The sequence below is a fragment of the Corvus kubaryi genome, unplaced genomic scaffold (genome assembly GCF_017639235.1).
Source record: "Corvus kubaryi isolate FWS band 111438036 unplaced genomic scaffold, C.kubaryi_AGA036_p1.0 130, whole genome shotgun sequence".
Classification (NCBI taxonomy): Eukaryota; Metazoa; Chordata; class Aves; order Passeriformes; family Corvidae; genus Corvus; species Corvus kubaryi.
In genome coordinates, this window is record NW_024580665.1 from 2,326,993 (window position 1) to 2,346,004 (window position 19,012).

Sequence of the window (19,012 nt, forward strand, 5' to 3'; positions counted from 1 at the left end):
TTTCAGTCCAGTCTAACCTGTTGTCCCTCTGTTCATGCCAGTATGGTTTAATAAGCATTGCCAGTTTCCATAAAGATTTTTCTTATTCATGAAGACAGTCTTTCTCGATAAGGCTGTAGTAAAGTATGATTGATACTAGTACTGATTTAACAGAGAGCACTGCTATTAGCTGTTGTAGAATTATATTTCTTTTTAGAGAAGCTTTTTAAAAACCAATGAAAATAGTGAAGTTCCCTCTAATTGAACAATGGACAGAATTTTTTTAATAACATCTGTCATATTTCTACATTTACACTGGTAAAATACTTTGGTGATCTGCTTGTGATAAGCAGTAGAATTATCTACTTTCTTAGTGATGGAGCAGTAATTTTATTTAGTATGACAATAATTTAATAACCAGTTTCCAGCTATTCTATTTATTAAAAACACAAATGGAATGCGGTTTTCCATTTAACAAGGTTGCTATTCAGAGGAGGAGAGAGATTTTTTTCCTAAGTGCTGACATTCAAAATGCACCTTGCTGATCTCCATGTTGCCTTTTTCAATACCTGAATCATTGAAAAGGTGCCAGGTTTTCCTGGTCCATATAGCATTAGGGTTCTTGAGTTGCCTCACTGAAGCAAGTGACAAAATTTCTAGGAAGTTTCTTGAGAAGGATCATGATTTTGTCTGTTACAGTACAAAAATCATCCTATAAATTTGCGTCAGTTTCCCCAGTTCCTGTGTCTGGGTGTGCTGCCTCACTGTGTGCTGACAGCTGTTGGCCTCCTCCCCATGTTTACACTCCCTGTTTCTGCCGTCTGCCTCAATCCTGCACTGACAGTTTGACCCACTGCTTGCTGTTAAAGGGGATGAGTAGTGATAGCATTTAAATTGCTGTTGACCATGTGTGTGCCCAATATAAAGGACCGGGAAATAAGCACTGGGACATCACATGGAAAGCTGCAGGCATCACGCTATTTCCACTAGGTCTGGTTATTGACAGTTAAATAGAAGTGCATAGGATTTTTGAGAAGCTCTCATGTGACTCTTTGGCATGGTCAGCCTTATATAACAAGTGGAGCACACTCTGGTTTTTTCAATATGACCACAATAAGTGCCTTGGAAATACCTACAAAAAAAAGGAAAGAGACAATAGTATATCTATTTATTTTATCTGTCCATCAGAAGCTATTAGCTCAGTATTAATATATGGCCCTCATTTGAAGGTGTTGTCCAGTTATTTTGTTATCTTCCATGATAACATTCCAGGCAGTTACATGCATTGTTACGAAAAAAAAAGAGATATTTAATACCTTGGTATTTAAATTCCAGAAACACTGCTCCTTTGACTGATACGTTGATTTAAGTTGATAAAAATGTCAAATTTCTTTTCCCTAGAAGGGACTGTTCCCAAGTATTCCATTCTTAATCCGTGTCTTTGTAAGGTTAAACCATTCACAGTACATTGACTATATGAATGTTTCATACTATTTTATTGCCACTAAAAGGGGCTTCATTCTTCCATTGTGAGTTTTGTCTGAATAAATTTCTTATATGAGAGCATACAGCACTTGTAGGGAGATGCCGACAAGCAGTCTGGAGAGATCACTTTTGTACTTGCTGATAAAGGCTCTTTCAGCTGCCTTTGTGTGGAACAGCTGTGACATCTAATGACTAGTTAGATCTATCCTCGGTGAGTATGCTGTGTGGATATTCCAGAGGATATATCCCTATACTCTCCTCTCTGTATTTAATAGGAGTCGTCTAAACAGAATCAGAGAGCAGCCAAAGGCTGGGGGTTAGTGCATCCCTTGATGGAATCAACATTTATTTCAGCAGTTTTGTTCTGCTATCAAAGGCTGCTGTGTTTTCGGCATAGTGAGCTAAATTGAAAATTCACTTTTGAGGGATCAAAAGTAGATTATTAAACTTGCTTTTATGTAAGATGTGTACAGCAAATGGAATTAGAAAAAAACACAGTCAAAATTTGTAATACTGTTCTCAGAAAAAGTATCTTTGAAATCTCTATGAGAGCATGTATTTTCATTTTGCTCTTTATTCATGTAGAACAAAGAGGCTAGATTAATTAATTGCTGATGGAAAAAGACAGGGGGGTTATTAAAAGCTGTCTCAAGAAGTTGGTCATTGAGAGGGTATATCTCTAGGTCCCTGTTTTTACAGCAGAAGACTAAAGAGACTCCTATTAAAGGCTATGGGAATGACTTTGTGGGACTTTCACACTAGCAATGAGAGGGTAACCTGACATTCCTGAAACTCCCACTGCCATTCCTATGATGGAGCATCTCAAGCCAGTGCTTCAGATGCTGTTCCTGCCTGCTGTGTCTCTGAGGCCAAGGGCTGTCTGGGTGCACGAGCAAAAGGCTGGGCCCAGAGCTTGGGGGTACCAGCTGAGGGGTGCTCAGGATATCAAGGGGCTCCACACTAGGAGAGTTGTTCAGGGTTATTTGTCAGCATAACAACTGTCTTATATCGATCCAAACAGCCCAATTAAAAATGGAGTAGTGTGAGAAGCTTATTATATATCTGTAATATAGGAAATCGAATATCTTTTATGGCCATGAGCAGAAACAAAATCCAAGCTATTTTGATAAATGAAGTTTTGTTTGAATGTATTATATGTATTATTCTCTTGGAAACTGACTGTGAATTTGAATGTTTAGTTTGTCTTTTTTTCTCTCGTTACTAATTTGCTCTCATTTGACTCCATGCTTCCTTTTAAATTTCCTCTCAAGGTATGCACTCTTCCTGTTTTCTTGCTTTTGAAAACACCGTCTGACTTTGTTTTGATAATGGAGTTATAATTCTGTTGTTCCAGATCTGTGTTGCTCGTCTCATTTGTTAGCGCTCTAATTCACTTTAAAATAATGTCATACAAAGTATCTATTTATTGAGGTGATTTGGAAAACTATGTTAAGCTAAAGAATTAATTGTTTGTTTTTAATTACATCATTGCACATGTGGACAGGTATGGCTTACATCAGAAAAAGTGGTGCTGGTATTAAAGGCTGTGATTGAGTTTTTTATAATTATTATCTGAGTAATAGAAAAACATTTCTGTGGTTCACAGCATAAACCAAACAGGCACTCTCTGATTACCAGCCCAGTATACTAACCCTTTTTCTCCTGCATCCCTCTAGACCAGCCCCTGCAGTGGGTATAAGGAGTCTTCGTTTCAGCAGATGGACGGGGGGAACTGGGGTTCTTTGGTCAAGGAGGCTGCCAGGCTATGCTTGACCATGTTCTTGTTCTTCAACTCTCTGTCTGTCTGTCTTTCCTTCAGTGTCAACTTTGTGGTTTATTTAATTTTTCTCTTGCCCCATCCTGTGACACCAAGTGACAGCTATGTCAGCCCAGACCGCTCCGTAGTAGCTGCTGTTTAATCCTTCTTTCTGTGCTCAGTGGAAGACTCTGGGAGAAACAACTCTAGTGACATCCAGTTTTCTTTGAAGTGACCTCGACTCTTCTGAGAACAGCCCTGGTTCCCATCTAGCAAGACCCCTCTCTTGAATGTAGGACCCTTGGGGAAGTGCCTTTTTCATCAAGGGATCCCCTGGTGCCCATCTTCTCCTGCCTCTCAGGTGGACTTTGTCCTGTAGCTGTCTGACTTGGTTCATGCAGGTTGCCAGACCTCTGGGGCAAGGTATTTTTACCTTTCTGAGTGTGTAGGATGCTGTCTGAACATGCAGCCTGGCACAAACCTTTTATTGTTGCAGCAATGGGAGCTTGAGCTTTCACTGGTTTGGAAAATGCTTGTCTTCTGCACATCTCCATCCTAGCAACCCATCTGTCCTACTAACAGAAGGGGCAGCTACCAATGCAAGTAAGACATTTCCTATGGGAAACTATAAGGGAGATGAACACATACTATTTTCTTCCCAGTGCTTCCACTGAATTTATCAGAACACCCTGGCAAGTCCTTTTTTCATCTTCCTATTTCAAGACCTACTTTAAAGCAGGAGGGCCATGGGAACCTGGAAACTCCAGACAGCTTGTCCTGCTGTAGGCAAGTAGATGTTTAATCTGCTGCACCTGCTAGCCAAACCCCTCCTCAGTCTGGCTCTGAAATTGTCCACATCACTGCAGGGAGAAGTTCAACTCCAGGTCTTCTCTGAAGATGGAAAGTATGTAGTAAAGAAAGGAGCAAAAGGAGGATGAATTTCACCTGACACAGGCATCTGAAAGCAGTAGACTGTGTTTTTGGTGAGGCATCTTGGTTCCCTCCAAAGTCATGAGACAGATGGACACCTTTAGATTTATCCCACACTACAGCAAGTGAGATAAATCTCTTTCTGAAGGTGTCAGTCTCTTCTCTTTTTCTCTGCTGGCTCCAAAGGAAGCCTTATGTGATAAGTTCAGCAGGCACTGATTTGTAGTTGGATAAAATTGTGTCAGCCCACATAAGAGGGATGTTAAGGAAGCTGGCTTCAGCCATCCGTAAATTCCCAAGACACATGATACCTACAAAGAATGTAGAATAAGGTAGAGAGATTCCTTAAGGCATTATTCTGTATTTATATTGCTGCAAATTCCCTTTGAAGCCTCACAATAGCCTTGTGTTAGTGAGCACAGCAGCTGCACAGCCCAAGCTAAAACTTGGAAGCCTTTTATCCTCTTGGGAGGCCCTCAAGAAAGGCAAGGAGGCCTCTTCCACTTATAGGTGATCTGGTGGATGTGTGCCTACTCTTGAGGAACCTGCCTGCATCTGTCCTCTCAGTGGGAGCTGCTGCTTCTGCTCCTTGGGCAAAGCAGAGTGGAGAACTGTGGTGCTTCACCTTTCTCCACATTCCTCTCACATATTCCAGACTGAGCTCTCTGTTTTTATTGTGCTCGTGATTTTTTTCTTTGCTATATTCTTTAATGTTGGATGGGTATTTTTTTTTCTTTCTTTTTTTTTTCTTAATAATTTAATGGCCTTTTTTTAATGGCTCAGGCTCTGGCCAAGACTGGGCAGTTTACCAGCAAACCCCCCTGTGTGGGTGGGGTGGGGGCACGTCACAAGACTTTTGCTTTTTGCCTATCTCCATCTGTTGGTAGGACAACTTGTACCCACTGTCTGGGGATGGCACTGAGGGGCTTGAAGGAAACAGATAAACAGGTAAGAGTGTTCTTGCTTTCTATTTCTTCTCTTCACACAAACTGAGGACTACAGCACTCAGGTTCCACAGATGTGTCTGGGATTGATTCTTCCTCCATTGGTATCAGTAGAGTTAAGAGAAAACATGAAATAGGTTTGTCTCAGCACTTGAAATGATTCTTGGTCAACCTGCTGTATTTGGAGAACAAGCAATGTACACGGCAATGAAATTCCCCACCCAGCTGAGTGATGTGTCACTGCCATCCTTCAGCCCAGATAAATAATTTGAGGCTGATGTTCAATTGCTGTAAAGCATCAAGAGTTCTTACTGACAGAATCCAGACCTTCTGACCATTAGGCTTTTTGTAATTACATGTTTGTAAATAGGATTTTTCTTAAGTCCTTATGGAATCCCTTTAAAAAAACAAAAACCAAAGACCACAACAAAAACTAAACACAATTTTTTTCTGTTTCCTTCTCTGTTGCTCTGGTGCTTATAAAGCAGGGATATGCTTGACTTGGAACAGTGCAACATGCAAATTTTAATTAACATAAAACATAAACCAAACCAGCCTCTCTTCTCACTTCAATATGCAGATTCAGTTTGTAATTCCTGCTAGGTTGTGATGAGAGAAGGATACTGGATCTTTTTTGGTGCATTCTTTTGCATGTTTACTCATATTCCTTTTTGCAGTTTACTGAGTGTTACATTTTGGGAGTGGATGCAGTAAAAGGTGCATTTGTGTCCTCCAAGCTGAGCAAAGGGACATGATGCTGGCATATCCCAGCATGTCCAGCACAGGGAAAGGCTGGGCACACAGAGACAACAAAAATCTTCTGGCAAAAGTCTTCTCCAACAAAGGATTTGTGGAAGTCATGAGAGCTTGAGGGGTGTTTGTGCCTTCTCTCAGAGGATATATTTCTAAATTTGGCCAAACTGGAACACTCTCCTCAAATGAATTATGTCTTAATTTACTGTTCTTGTTTTCACTGAAAGACTACAAAAAGAGTTGCACTAGGTAAGACCAGGTGTACACTGATTTTTCACTCCTGAGGAAGGTTATTGGGAGCTGGCTCACAGTCCACCTGTTCACAGATACCTGGAAGATTAGACAAAAGGGTTGTGCATGTGAATTTTTCTTCAGTGAAGAAAGAAAAAATCAAGGATTGTCTTCAAAGCAATTTAATGATGTGTGTTTTTCCATAGATCTCTCTCAGGGCGAATTGTCGGAGGAGTCTGGTGGTTCTTCACTCTCATCATTATCTCTTCCTACACTGCTAATCTTGCTGCCTTCCTTACGGTGGAAAGGATGGTTTCACCCATAGAGAGTGCAGAGGACTTGGCTAAACAAACTGAAATAGCCTATGGCACTTTGGATTCAGGCTCAACCAAAGAATTCTTTAGAGTAAGTCTGTTAAATCTCCTTCAAGTGCCTAATTTATGGGTTTCAGTTGTTTGGTTTTACCCAGCTGTAACAGCTGTCCTGGTGAAAGCTGTTTTGTGCAATCAGGACAGGCCTGAGTGCAGATTTTAATATCAAAAAAGCATTTTATCAAAAATGGATGGTTTTGCTTAACCTGAAACATCTCAAGATGGAAAACCCGACCTCTACTGTCACGGGAAGGGTTTTGTGACACCAGTTTCAGAGCCTCGGTCTGATGAGCAATAATGCAGTTGTTGGCACAATATTTAACAGAAAAAACTCTTGCAAGGAGTGATGCTCTTGACCTACTTGCTGTGCATGCCCAGCTGGCAGCTGGTAATGCCATCCCGCATCGGTGTTCTCTTGCCAGAATGAAGGGGGGATGGGAGGCCTGTGTTGCTGCTCATTCCTGGTGAAGCATTGATTGCTGCCATTGTTGTTTTGTCTTCACTGCTCACCAGCATCTGGCTGTGCCTGTATCTGACAGTCAGGAGTAAAAATTTTGTACCCCAGAACTCTGGTTGTTTTTCACCTTGGTTAGGGAGATGCAGGGTTTGCAACATTTGAGGGTAGGGGCAAGTGCATGCCTTTATTTAAGATCATCCTTTCTTTCTCCTCTTGCCAAGCCACAAGCTGAACTGCAGAGAGTTTGGTGAGAGGCATTAGGAATTCTAAATATGGCCTCAGACCACTTTTATGTCTCTGAAAACATCTTCCTGAAAAGCTCCTATTTCTAATCTTTCCAAGGGTGAACTGGAATGCTCAGGCTTTCAGGGAGCTCTTGGTTCTCTCTCAGCAGTGCCAATCAGATGCCATTCAAACCAACTTTTTTTTTTTTTTTGTGTAGAAGAGTGGTCAGTACTGCAGGATTAATTACTGCCTGTTACACATACTGGCCAGGTGCAAGCAGGAGACAAAAAAAATCTTGCTGCTGTAGGCTGATGAAATACTGAGGGCCCCTTGGAGAAATAGGGCTCCTTGAATTTACTTAAAATTTTAATACATGACCACACACACACATACATGTACATAGACATCTGAAGTAAACCTGAAAGGGAATGCAAAGGTATTTTATAAAGCTTTTGCACTCTACCTGTAATGTCTTTATATTAAAAGAGATAATCAGTGTTCTTAACTGTGGTAGCAGGTACATTACAGCAGCTTCTGTTTGTGTTAAAATCCTGTGAGATAAACACTGACCTTGTAAGGCTGACATTAGTGTATAAAAATTTTTATGCTGTTTAATTATCAACCCAAGGCAGTACTATCTTTACAGCAAAAATGAGTTAACCTGTCAAAAGAAGCAGCACAACTTGTTTAGAAATATTGGTGCTGTTTATAGTCACTAGACTGATCTTCGGGAGAAAAATACCTTCTTTTAACTATCTTGTTATAGTTCATATAGAAAGAGGGATTGTATGGGGATGTTCCTTCATTTCGTTAATAGTTTGACACAACAAGGAAACCTCTTCTCACAGAAAGATCAAAGGAATGAGTGTTTCATGTGCAAGGATACAAAGTCTGGTAAATGTATGAATGCTTTGTTGTGCTGCTAATAGTCTTGAGATGAGCTGTGTCTCTCTGCTAGTGCTGGGAAAAGCAGGGTTGTAAATGAGCTGATCTGTCAGGAACTGCCAGCTCCATCAGGCCAGGACAGGAGTCAGCTGGGGATGGATGAGAGTAGAGCCCCAGCAGTGTGGAGCAAGGCTGGATGGGCCAAGTGGGAAGAAGAATGAGTCCTAAGTGGTGCTTCTTTCTCTTTGGCATTCTCAAGGCACACAACATAATTTCAGTTGTATTAACTTTTGCAGAGTAATTAATTTGAATAGAGTGATGCAGCCATGAAAGTGTTGTGATTAGAGTCTTCTTCAGTTGGTTTGAAAAGGGCAAAAGTTTTGCCTTAGATTAAATGTGTATGTTCACATAAATACTTCATTGTACAGTGTTTGTTAGTTACTTAATGAGATGGTAAAGGTGGCTGAAACTTGAAATAACTTAGAGGACTCAAGCTTTCCAAGGTCCTGCAGCACAGATTGCACCTCTCTGTGTTTTCGGGGACTTGTTCTCCCTTGACAGCTCTTTTCACTCTGCTACCGGAGCGTCAGTGACAGTGACAGTGCTCTGAGTTGGAAAAAGCCATGAGTTCTCCTGAGTACAGGGTGATGCTTATGTCCTGTGTAAGGGGAATGTCCTCCTCCACCCATTTTCCCCCAGCATTTAGCTAGTTTAAACAGCAGTTAGCTGAGTGGCTCACGATCATTTACTCAGTGAGAAAGGAGTAACTTGGCTCTATAGTTGGGCCATGGCTTCACACAGGAGGTTCAGGACAGTCTCTCCAAGATCCCATTAAGAAGTTTGTATGGGTATATCTCTTTCTAGAGCAGTAAGGCTAAAATGTTTCTCAAAGATACTAATCAGATACTGATCTTAATGACTGCTGTTGGCCAGTGGAAGGTGCCAGACTGACAGCAGAAAGGAACAATTGCCTCCTGATGCATCAAAAAGGGATGATATATAAGCGAGCTTCAGATCCCTGCCATCTTGTCTACATGTGCTAGAAGGAGCTCCTTTAGAACCTCCAAGCCATGGCTCCCTTCTGCCAACCCCATTTCTAGACAGGATCACTTTTGAAGGGCAATACCTGAAACTGGACTGATACCAGCCTCTCAATTCAGATGAACAGATGGTAATGACTTTGAGCCACTTCAGACCTGGGCAGACTCCAGCTCGTGACCTATTTTCCAGCCTTGGCAGTTTCCCTAAACATCGCAGTGTCTCCTGGGCAGACGCTCTCCCAGCTCTGGAGGTTAAGTGGGATTCACCATTGCTGCTTGATGCTTGCACGGCGACTGCTGTTGGGCTGACGCTGCTCTCACAGTCCCAACACTGCTGTCACAGTGCCAACACTGCTCTCACAATTCCAACGCGTCTCTCACAATTCCAACCAGAGCTGGTATGTTGTAACGGTTTCACAGTAGACGCTATTTACACTCCTCATTTGTTGGTGATTCTCTACATAAGGGCATTTGTCCTCCCAGTATATCTAAGATTCAGAGGAACCTTCTGATATTCTCCTGGTTGTTGTTTGCTTCTGCTCAGAAACATCTTACATTTTGCACTAATTAGCTTATAAAGGCATTTAAATGGCAATCAATAGATTACATCAATTCCCTTTTGGCTTTCAAAGGGCACTCATCCATATTGAAAAGGGAAAGAAAGGACCTCTCCTGAGATATTTATTAACACATGGTCTCAGATTAAGGACTCCAAAATGAAGTGTTCTCTTTCTTGAACAGTGGTGAAGGCCTGTATGAAAAAGAAGTTTCAAATCCCTAAGCTATTACTTTTAAGGGTGTATCTGTTAGAGTTAACATCTAATACATTCAATTAAAGTTTCAGCATATCTGAGCAGCTTATCAAATCAATATAATGCCATTTAATCCAAATTTAGCACTGAACCTAAGTATAATACCACACTCTAATACATTTCACCTCCAATATGCATATATTCAAAAGGCATGACCTTTACAACCAATTAGTGATTCTTGTCTAAACTTGGCTGTATTTGAACTTCAGTAGAAGCAGAACATGTTTGTAGACATTTAGAAATATAAATTGCCCTTGAATTTATGGTGGCTTCTTTTAATGGGTAGCTGAGATCTCTGTTACGAGGCTTCTGCAAAATAACTTGCCAAGTGTATGTTTGATCATTGGCAAACACAGCTGACCTGCTAGTACATTTCACTGAGAACTTTTGTAGTTAATCACTGTTAACTAAATTAAGGAGAAAAGAAGGTTTCAAAAGAATGTTATTTTATTGCAGAAATTTTTTTTTGTATATTTCTCAGCAAAAGTTTAAGGATGTCCCCAACCAAACAACTCAGCTACCCCGTGGCTCTCCCATGCCTCAGGTGGAATGATTCGCTGCCCTGAAGTCAGTTCCTGATATTTTCTCCTGGAAATGTCACCAATTGTCAGGTCTGTTAGGAATTTCAGTAGAAAGGCCAAAGATCCTTTGGGCATGATGGTTATTCCAGCTCTTACAGTTGATTCATCAGTTTCCTGAAAAAGGGATTTTTTGCAAACCAGGTTCAGACATGAGGCCTTTCTGGACTTTGTCTATACATAAAATACATATAAACCCACAGTTTTTAAGACACAGAAAGTCATGCTAAGGATGGCCTTTAAGATGTTCCTCATTTTGGTCTCTTGGTTTCATCAGATCAGAATAGTTCAGCAGAAGCAGATAGAAAAGCATGAGATGCACTGGCAAGAGGCTTTGCATTTCTGGTTGCCCATACTGAGGACATGCAAACAGCTACCAGAAAAAGCTGTAAGTGAGAAGGGGACTGGTGAGGTATCTCTTGAAAAGAAACTTAAGTACCAAGTTGCTTAGCTGGTAAAACTAAAGGTGATATAGAAAACAATTTGTTCAAAAACAAAGAAAAGACACCAGGCAGATTAGCACCAAAGCAGAAAATGAACATTTATCTGAAAAAAAACAGTGAAAGAACAGATGAAATCCAGATTCTTTTGAAATTTAAAGAAAACATTACTTTAACCCATCAAAAGGATTTGAAATACCTTTGGCTAAAAGCACATGGGGTAACTCAGACCTCCCCTCCTGTTCAGTAGAGCCTTGTGTTGGGCTGTGTGAGGAGGGGCTGTGGTGGCACCAATGGATCCCTCCTGGCTCGAAAGAGCCAAGTGCCACTTGTCACTCCCAGCTGGCAGCTTGCAGAGAGGATTCCCCATTCAGGTGCCTCTGACTGTAGCAGACGAGGCCAGTGCCAGTCGGGCAGCCAAGGAGGACCTCCATCCCAGAGCCTCAGGAGAGAGTGAGGAATTTATGATCGTAATGCATTCAGAAGCACCAGTGTGTTACACCCCATTATAAGTTAAAGAGCTCATTGCTTTCCTCTGATGATAAGCTTGTGTAAAGACGAGAGGGAAATAAATTCTACCAGCAAGCAGTTTAGGTAAGGAGAAGCCTTGGGTTATACACCCATAGCTGCTGTACGATTTTTATGTATTCTGTGCAATCAAACGATATTGAGATCATCATTAGAGCCTATTAGAAACACCATTGTGAACTCTGTGCAGACAGTGCTAAGGGTTTCATCTGTAGTTAAACTCTTTGATTTTTAATTTCAAAATTTATTTTTTTATTTGCTAGTGAAGATGAAGGACTTTTTTCTAGCACAGCAGTCATACAAATGCTTTGCTTTTGCCTTTGGATAAAACTATGATTAGCAGTTTGGAGCCTTCTGTGTTCTTGACATCAAGCAAAACAACACAGTCATCATAACAAATTCCTGACAAAAATATTGAAGTGTGATTGTATTTATGGGCTTTAAAGAGTAGAACATAGAAAAGTGATAGTTTCAAAGATGAGTTGTATAGATCTGAGATACGCAAAGTGGCAGTGGTTAATCATAAAAAGTACTGTCGTTTAACTGTTTTTCAACACAGAAGCTCTGAAAATTTTATTCACCCATATATTTTCTCTCTCTTCCCTGTTTGATATAGGTGGGAGCATGTACAAATATTAAAAGGTGAAGGTATGTGTGCAGAGAGATCAGAGCCTCTTCATTGCATGGATGATAGATGGTCTGCTTGTGGGGTTCGTTTAATCTCTTGAACCTCCTTTCTGCCACATGGCCAACAGGCAGTTTTAAAGGCAACAGGAAATCAAATGTGACATAATTGCAAAAGAAATGGGTTCCCATGAAGTGATCTAATGTCTTTAGGCCTATAGATTGGAGAGGAAAATGTATCCTTACAGGAACTAAAATTAACAGCTCATCCATCATGCACTCCTTGGAAGGGAAGCATTTGAATGGTGCTGGGCTTAAGGTGGCTGAATCATTTTACTAATTTCAGCAAGCAAGCCAGGATTTAGCAGAGCTTTCAGTCAACACTTAATAACAAATATTTGAATAAATCTCTCCATGATCTTCAATAACAGATGGCATTTGTCTATCAGCTGTTGTGTTTGTGGTTTAGGCTTTCCAGCTCACCTCTGTCTCCATACCACCCAGCAGTCACCCTCTGTAAGAGCAGGGCTGTGGGTCCTGGGGGCCAGGTAGTGAGAGGGGCTGCAGCCCGTGGGAAGCTGGACACAGAAAGGCTGCAGCCTCTGAGAAGCTGGACACAGAGGGGCTGCAGCCTCTGGGAAGCTGGACACAGAGGGGCTGCAGCCCATGGGAAGCTGGACACAGAGGGGCTGCAGCCTCTGGGAAGCTGGACACAGAGGGGCTGTAGCCTGTGGGAAGCCGAGCACAGCAGCTCGCAGTGGGTTAATGCTGTAACTGTGTCTGTACCACAGAGGCAAAGCAGAGAGTGCCTGGGGGGAAAATCACTTGCTGTTTGAATGCTCTACTTTTTGGAGAGCAGCTCTATGATAATGATAATGACATTGCTCAAGACAGCGAGGACCCTGGTTTTTCAAGTCTCTCCTACTTTATGTAATGCTGCTGTGTCACATTAGTACATGCTTATTAGGGATTCATTTAAAATACATGGGTGCTGATAAATTACTCACAGCACTGCTACTGTTACTTTTGCATAATTAGAAAATACATGAAGGTTTAGAAACTCTAATGATGTGAATATGAAACATCCCCTCTTGCAGTCTGCTGGGATTTCTCCATCATTGCCTGTATATTGGCCTTTTCTGTCTGGAGCTGAAAACTCATTAGACCTGACAGTGTTCAGATCATGTGCTGGAAATGCCATTCTCTGTTAATTTATTACAGGCCAAATCCAGAGCAGGGCTGGTTGTGCTGCTCAGTTGCCCAGACAAGATAACTCTGCTGAATATGTCACTGCTGGAAAGATGCCCCTTAGCCTGAAGGCTGACGTAAGCCTCCCTCCAGCCAGCTCAAGTGTGTGCTGCTCCTGCTCCCCAGGCAGACAGACAGACAGACAGACTCGCCCAGCACAGCTGTCCAGATCCCTGGCATGTGCCACCCAGCCCCTGTCAACCCCCCCTGGCACTGCTTCCTCAGGGTGAGCGCTGCCCGAGCGCTGGCTCTGTCCCTGAGTCACAGAGGATTTACAAAGGCAGCTTGTCTCTGGTAAAGACTTTCATTTTAATTTCCCAATCAGCATTGCAACAAGGAGGAATGGATGGCAGCAATAAAGCAAGGAGATGAATATAGTCTGAAGTTCAGTGTTGTGCCAGGAAAGGACGTCTTAAAATCTTGATTTACATTCTGCTGCTCAGACTGTTACTGACATGTCAGCGACGTCTGGTTGCAGCCGGAGCGACTCTCTGCTTGTCTGTTTGTGTGAGCAGAGCTCGCTGCAGAAAAGGTGCCTGTTAAAGCAGCTACAGCACATCGTCCACCTGATGCCAAAGGTCACACTTTCAAAAGGACCATGATACACAGGGAGAAAGTCTCAAAACACAACTCCTACAATATTGTATTATTTCTGTAAGACACTTTCTTTTGTAATCGGGCCACTGTGTATGTCAGGTGTGGAAAAATTAATGATGCTGAAGCCTGGAGGGGTTTTATTAGGCTGTTTCCCCAGCTCTTTGGGTGGACAGCACTGCTGTGGACTGTTCTTCTCCACCATCACCACCTCCACCAGCCCCTTGCTGGACTCCCCATCTCTCAGCCCCATGGAGGGGTTGTCTTCATGTTGACATAGAGGATTCTTGAGAAAAGCAGCAGCCAGGGGTTTGTGGGCCTGATCCTTCCACTCTCTGGGCTTCATTTGCCCCAACTGGGAAAGAAAAATGCCATTTCTAAAGGATAAGTAATCATTTGAGCAAGAAACCAACATGACAATGTCTCCTATCACATGCTTGGCTGCAAAATATTATTAGTCACTGTTTTTTTACGTGTGCATACCCTCTCAAAGATTTGTGTTCCTACAAACATACAGACTAGTTTACATGTGCGTGCTTGAACCTTGCTCTTCTGTGGCATTCCACAAATTCATAAACCATGGGTAGGATTTGGTAGACTTGGGGGTTGGCCTTGCTAGAAGAGAAATGCCCTGACCTACTTTCTTCTGCCGAGAATGTAATAAAAGCAAGAGGTTCATGTAATGATGGGATTGATTTTTCTGTCCATATAGGTAAGTAAATTGCTGGCATCACAAGTTATCTGTGGCTAAAAGCTGTGACATTGATCTATTAGACTCTGCCCTATGACCTTCAGTAAATGACATCTCTGCTTTCATGCCCTCACTGGGGAAAGGGGACTAATGGTGCCCTCTGGCCTTCATGAGACCTATTTTTACCTTCTCAATAAAGAGCTTGGAAATCTCAGGCAGAGGGACCTTACTAATGATATTTATCATGTTCTTATGTAGCATCATCATTAGGCTAGCCTCCATGTGCTCCAGGACTGGAATTGGGCTGGGGGCTCCCACCAGTGTCCCTTACTCCCCTCCAGAGGCAGCTGTGCCAGGGGTGATTCAACATCAGGCTTGGGAGGGAGTGGAAAGGCATCAAATCAAAGCCATATCCAAACAAGTAACACAGTGGTGTCACTCCATTGCAATTTGCCATATTAGAAGTTCAAGCAAGCAACTGCCTAAACCCAGTGGATCTCAGTGGGGCCCAAGCCAGGCAGCAGCAGCGGTACCAAGGCAGTCTCTTGGCAGTTTTTTCATTCCTGTTTAGTAACTTGCTTTTTAATGGTTCATAAGCTCCTGGATTCATTAGCTGCTGCAGAAGAGCTAATTGCACACGTGGAAGAAAAGCAATGAGTGATGATAATGAAGCTACAGTTCACACTTAACTGCCCAAGTTCATTCCAGTGAGGTGTGCATCTATACAAAGTGAGGTGTGCGTCTGTATAAAGGCAGCATTATTATTCAGATTAAATACCTGCACTGATTTTAGTATGGACCTTTGTGTTTTGTATCAGCAGCATCTGTCTGACTTAAGGGCTTTAAATCTCCCTTGTAAAGGAGCTATAATGTAGTCATAGGGCCGGTGCAGCAGAGGAGAGTGTTAAGTCTGCTGCTTTAGGACCTTTATTGATGTAACTGCCCATCTTTATGTGTGTGCTGTGCTCAGGATGCTCCACATGCTTTTTTATTTTGCTACACTTTGTTTATCACTCTTAGTTTTGAAGGCAGAGGTAAAAAAATTAACATCAATATAATCTAAAAATTTTTAAAGTATAAAACAGAGAATATCTTATGGATTTTAAAAATAAAATTTATTTGGGTAAAATTGGCTTGTGACTGGATGATCAACAACCCTCACCTATAAGAGAACAATATGAGCTTGACTGCTGCGAAATCACTTCCTTGTGCCTGTCATAAGAAGTTAAGAACCATTTTAGTAATTTTTTATAAAATATCCCAATGGGGTGCACAAGGAGGCATTTTGAAGAAGACCTGCAGGTTGTGGAGGAGGTGGGAGGAAAAGCTAAACTTTCTAAAATAGGTAAAGGACATCCCTGTAACATACTTCAGCTACAGAGGAGAAATGTTGCTTCCTTCAAACACAACAGCTTCACCCCTACTCAGTAGTGGAGGAGGTGACACAGTGTCACTTCTAGCAGAAGTGTGAGACAGATGTCTGCAGAGGGGGAAGGGAATTCGATCACTGGGAGAAGGCTTCATATTTTAGAGCTAAATTTAACCAGTGTCAAGGAATTGTGCAAGATGTGCTGGGGTTTGCTAGGTGATTTGGGATGTGCAAAAGTGAAACCAAGGCACCTAGTCTGGCTCAGCTGGAGCCACATTTGTAGTTGCTGGATTTTTTGGTTGTTGGATGGATTGAAGAAATAGCTGCAACTGAGAGGCAAGCTTGCCTCCTTCCCATGCCTGTATCACTCACCCAGCCCTGACTGGCCACGCTTTTGGATGCTACTGCACACTCTGGCTGATTTTTTATTTCACTGCTGGAGCCAATCACATATCAAAACTAGGAGAATTACAACGAAAGACAGTGTTAAAATTGTGGACTGATGGAATTGGCATCTTCTTTTCAAATGAATGTGTTGCTACCCAGAAGCAACGTGTATTTAGGTGCCGATTAGTAACAGGCCAAGTGAAGTGAGTCCTTGGCACAAGAGCTGCTGGCTCTGCTGACACAGAAGGGAGCTGCCTGCACCCTTGGCTGTGGTGTTTGCGGCTCAAAAGCATACTTTTGCATAAACATATCCAAATGAAGGAAAAAAAAAAGCCAGCATTATTGACAAAGCAAAGGCCAGTTCTATTTATATCTGCAGTAAGGCTGCAATAATGAAAAGACGCTTTCATGTGTCTCAGGGCCTAGATGAAACACTGAAAATGTTGCTGTTAAGAAAAAAATTATAATAATATCCCCTTGAAATCCCGAGGAAATGCATGTGGCAGACTTCTGGAGAGCAATATCAAAGAAATAGGAGTTGCAGAGCATAGGGAGTTACTGCAGTTACGGGCTTTGAATTAGCTTAAATCTTTGCTTTTAAGGTTTTTTTTCCCTAAGTATGTCTTTAAAAGTAACACTTTATTGACATGGAAAATGTTTTACTGCCACTGAACTCTAGCAAGAGTGCACATCTGTCAGACCTTGCCTTATTTTGGAGTGTAAATCCTTTCTCTGTGATTGCTTCTGGTCTGGCCCCTCTTATGGGTGTCAGACTCCTGGGGGGGGCTGAGAGAGGCAGTGTGAATGTCTGCAGAGGGGGACAGATGGGTAAGAATGTTCTTTCAACACAGAATTCGGAGCTTTATAGTTAGAAAGAAAAGACATTTTTCTTTTCCGAAAGTCTTTCAGGGGCTTCTGGGGTGGTTGGGTTTTGTTGAGGCAATTGGAAAATTGGAAAAAAAGGAAAATACCTACTAAAAATACCATCTGTCATTTCATCCCGTTGCATCTTTGACCAGCTTGAATCAACTGGTTGTTTCATGGCATTGAGCAGGTTTAAAATATGGCTCCAGGAGCAAAAAACACCCTTGAGCGTTGCTGGGCGTGTGTGCTGGTATCACAGCTCGTCTGGTGGCAGTCCCTTTCTCCAAGAAGCCTCATCATAAGTAATTACTTTCACCTTAAAATGAATTTAGGTGAATGGCTGCAAAAAGCAGCACTAACCAAGCAGGACTCAGTGGCCGTCACACCCCTGGTCCTCTCTCTCAGGACCCCTGGGGTCCTCAGCCAGACTGTGCTCCAAAACCAACACGTACCTAATGCATTTTATGTTAACCCTTCCCAGTCAATACATGCTTTGTTCATTTCTAGCTTGAATTTTTGTCTACTTCTACTAGATCAGACTGCTATTCTTATTTAGTTGATTCGATAATAACAAGATATTATGAAAATCCCACTTGGCAGAAGAAGAGATGGGCAATGACCATATAGAAATAGGAACTGATTTTTAACTATATCATCCAGAAGCATTAAATGAAGGTAACAGACTATAAAGCTTAGGCCATTTTTTGAAGTTGAAAGGAGATCAGGTTTTCAGTTGTAGAATTTGATTTTCTGAAGCATGAATGGTAATATTCACCCTTTGCCCTTGGAGCAGGGAATGGGCTTTGTTTGGACCACGTGCAGCCCTGAGCATGCTGTTGGCACGCATCACATAACTGTGATTATTAACAATGCACAGATATACTGGCCATTGCTTTCAGGTAGTCAGGCCAGCTGGAAAGAGTAGGAAAGAACTTATTACCGACAGGTATTCAGGTGTGAGTTAAAAGATTGAAAGGAATAGAAATTCTGGTTTATCTGGGTAATTAAAGGCACACTCTGCAGAGGAAAACAAGCGAAAGCATATGTAGTGCATGCACAATTCGGAAGGCTCACAACTTCAGGTTACTGAGAGGTATAAAGCATGAAGATGGTTTTCCACCTTCCTTTTGTCCCTTAGATGCCTATTTGCAAATATAAATTTGCCAGGTGTGTTTGTATTATTTATGTTAAAAGAAGATGAAGGTTGTAAGGAAGAGAACCTTGAAACTAAAACATGCCAGGATTGCCGCTGCTCCTGCAGTCTCTGTGTGGGCTGACCAGGCTGTTCTATGTTCCCTTTCTGCCCGGGGGAGCTGCACAAGAAGGGCTGGCAGGCTGGCCATGGGCAGTGCCTGGGACACTGCCTGCACTGCCACCTGCACAGGTGCACAGCTGCTCTGCTGCCCCCAGGGCACAGGGGTGGTAGCAGCCACTGAGACAGCCACCACCGTGGGACAGTTCTGGTATCCCTGGAATCCCTGCAGCCCCTCTGGCAGGTGCCTGGGAGCCATGCAGTGCCCTGGGCAGCTCCCAGAAGGGCAGGAGATGTGGAAATGCCTACATGGATTAAGTGGGTTGTTGGAAAAGCAGGAGCGCCAGCTCAGCGTGCTTGGAGAAGGCCCCTCGAGCAGGCAGTGATAAAGTGGCTATCAGGGTGTTCTGGCTGCCAGCCCATGGGTGCCTGGCCCTGAGCCCCAGTGAGATTCCCTTCTTGGGCAGGATCCATGGCCCTGTAGTCAGCTGAGGCTCAGCGCTCCCTGCCAGGAGCTGAGCTGCTGCACTCCCCACTCAGCTTCAGAGCCACCATCCTCATCTCAGGCT

The 19,012-nt window shown here is 42.5% G+C and overlaps 1 protein-coding gene across 7 annotated transcripts in view; it reads left to right on the top strand.

The window, feature by feature from the left end:
• The window catches only part of GRIA3 (glutamate ionotropic receptor AMPA type subunit 3), a 148,724-nt gene that overhangs the window by 105,735 nt on the left and 23,977 nt on the right, over nt 1–19,012 (top strand). For all 7 annotated transcript variants that reach the window (XR_006016151.1, XM_042028464.1, XM_042028456.1 and 4 more), the window contains one exon: nt 6,285–6,483. Coding sequence is in view for 6 of the 7 variants with exons in the window: in XM_042028464.1 (XP_041884398.1) it covers nt 6,285–6,483 (199 nt within the window). In the remaining variant the exon portion in view is untranslated. The remainder of the gene's footprint in view (nt 1–6,284; nt 6,484–19,012) is intronic.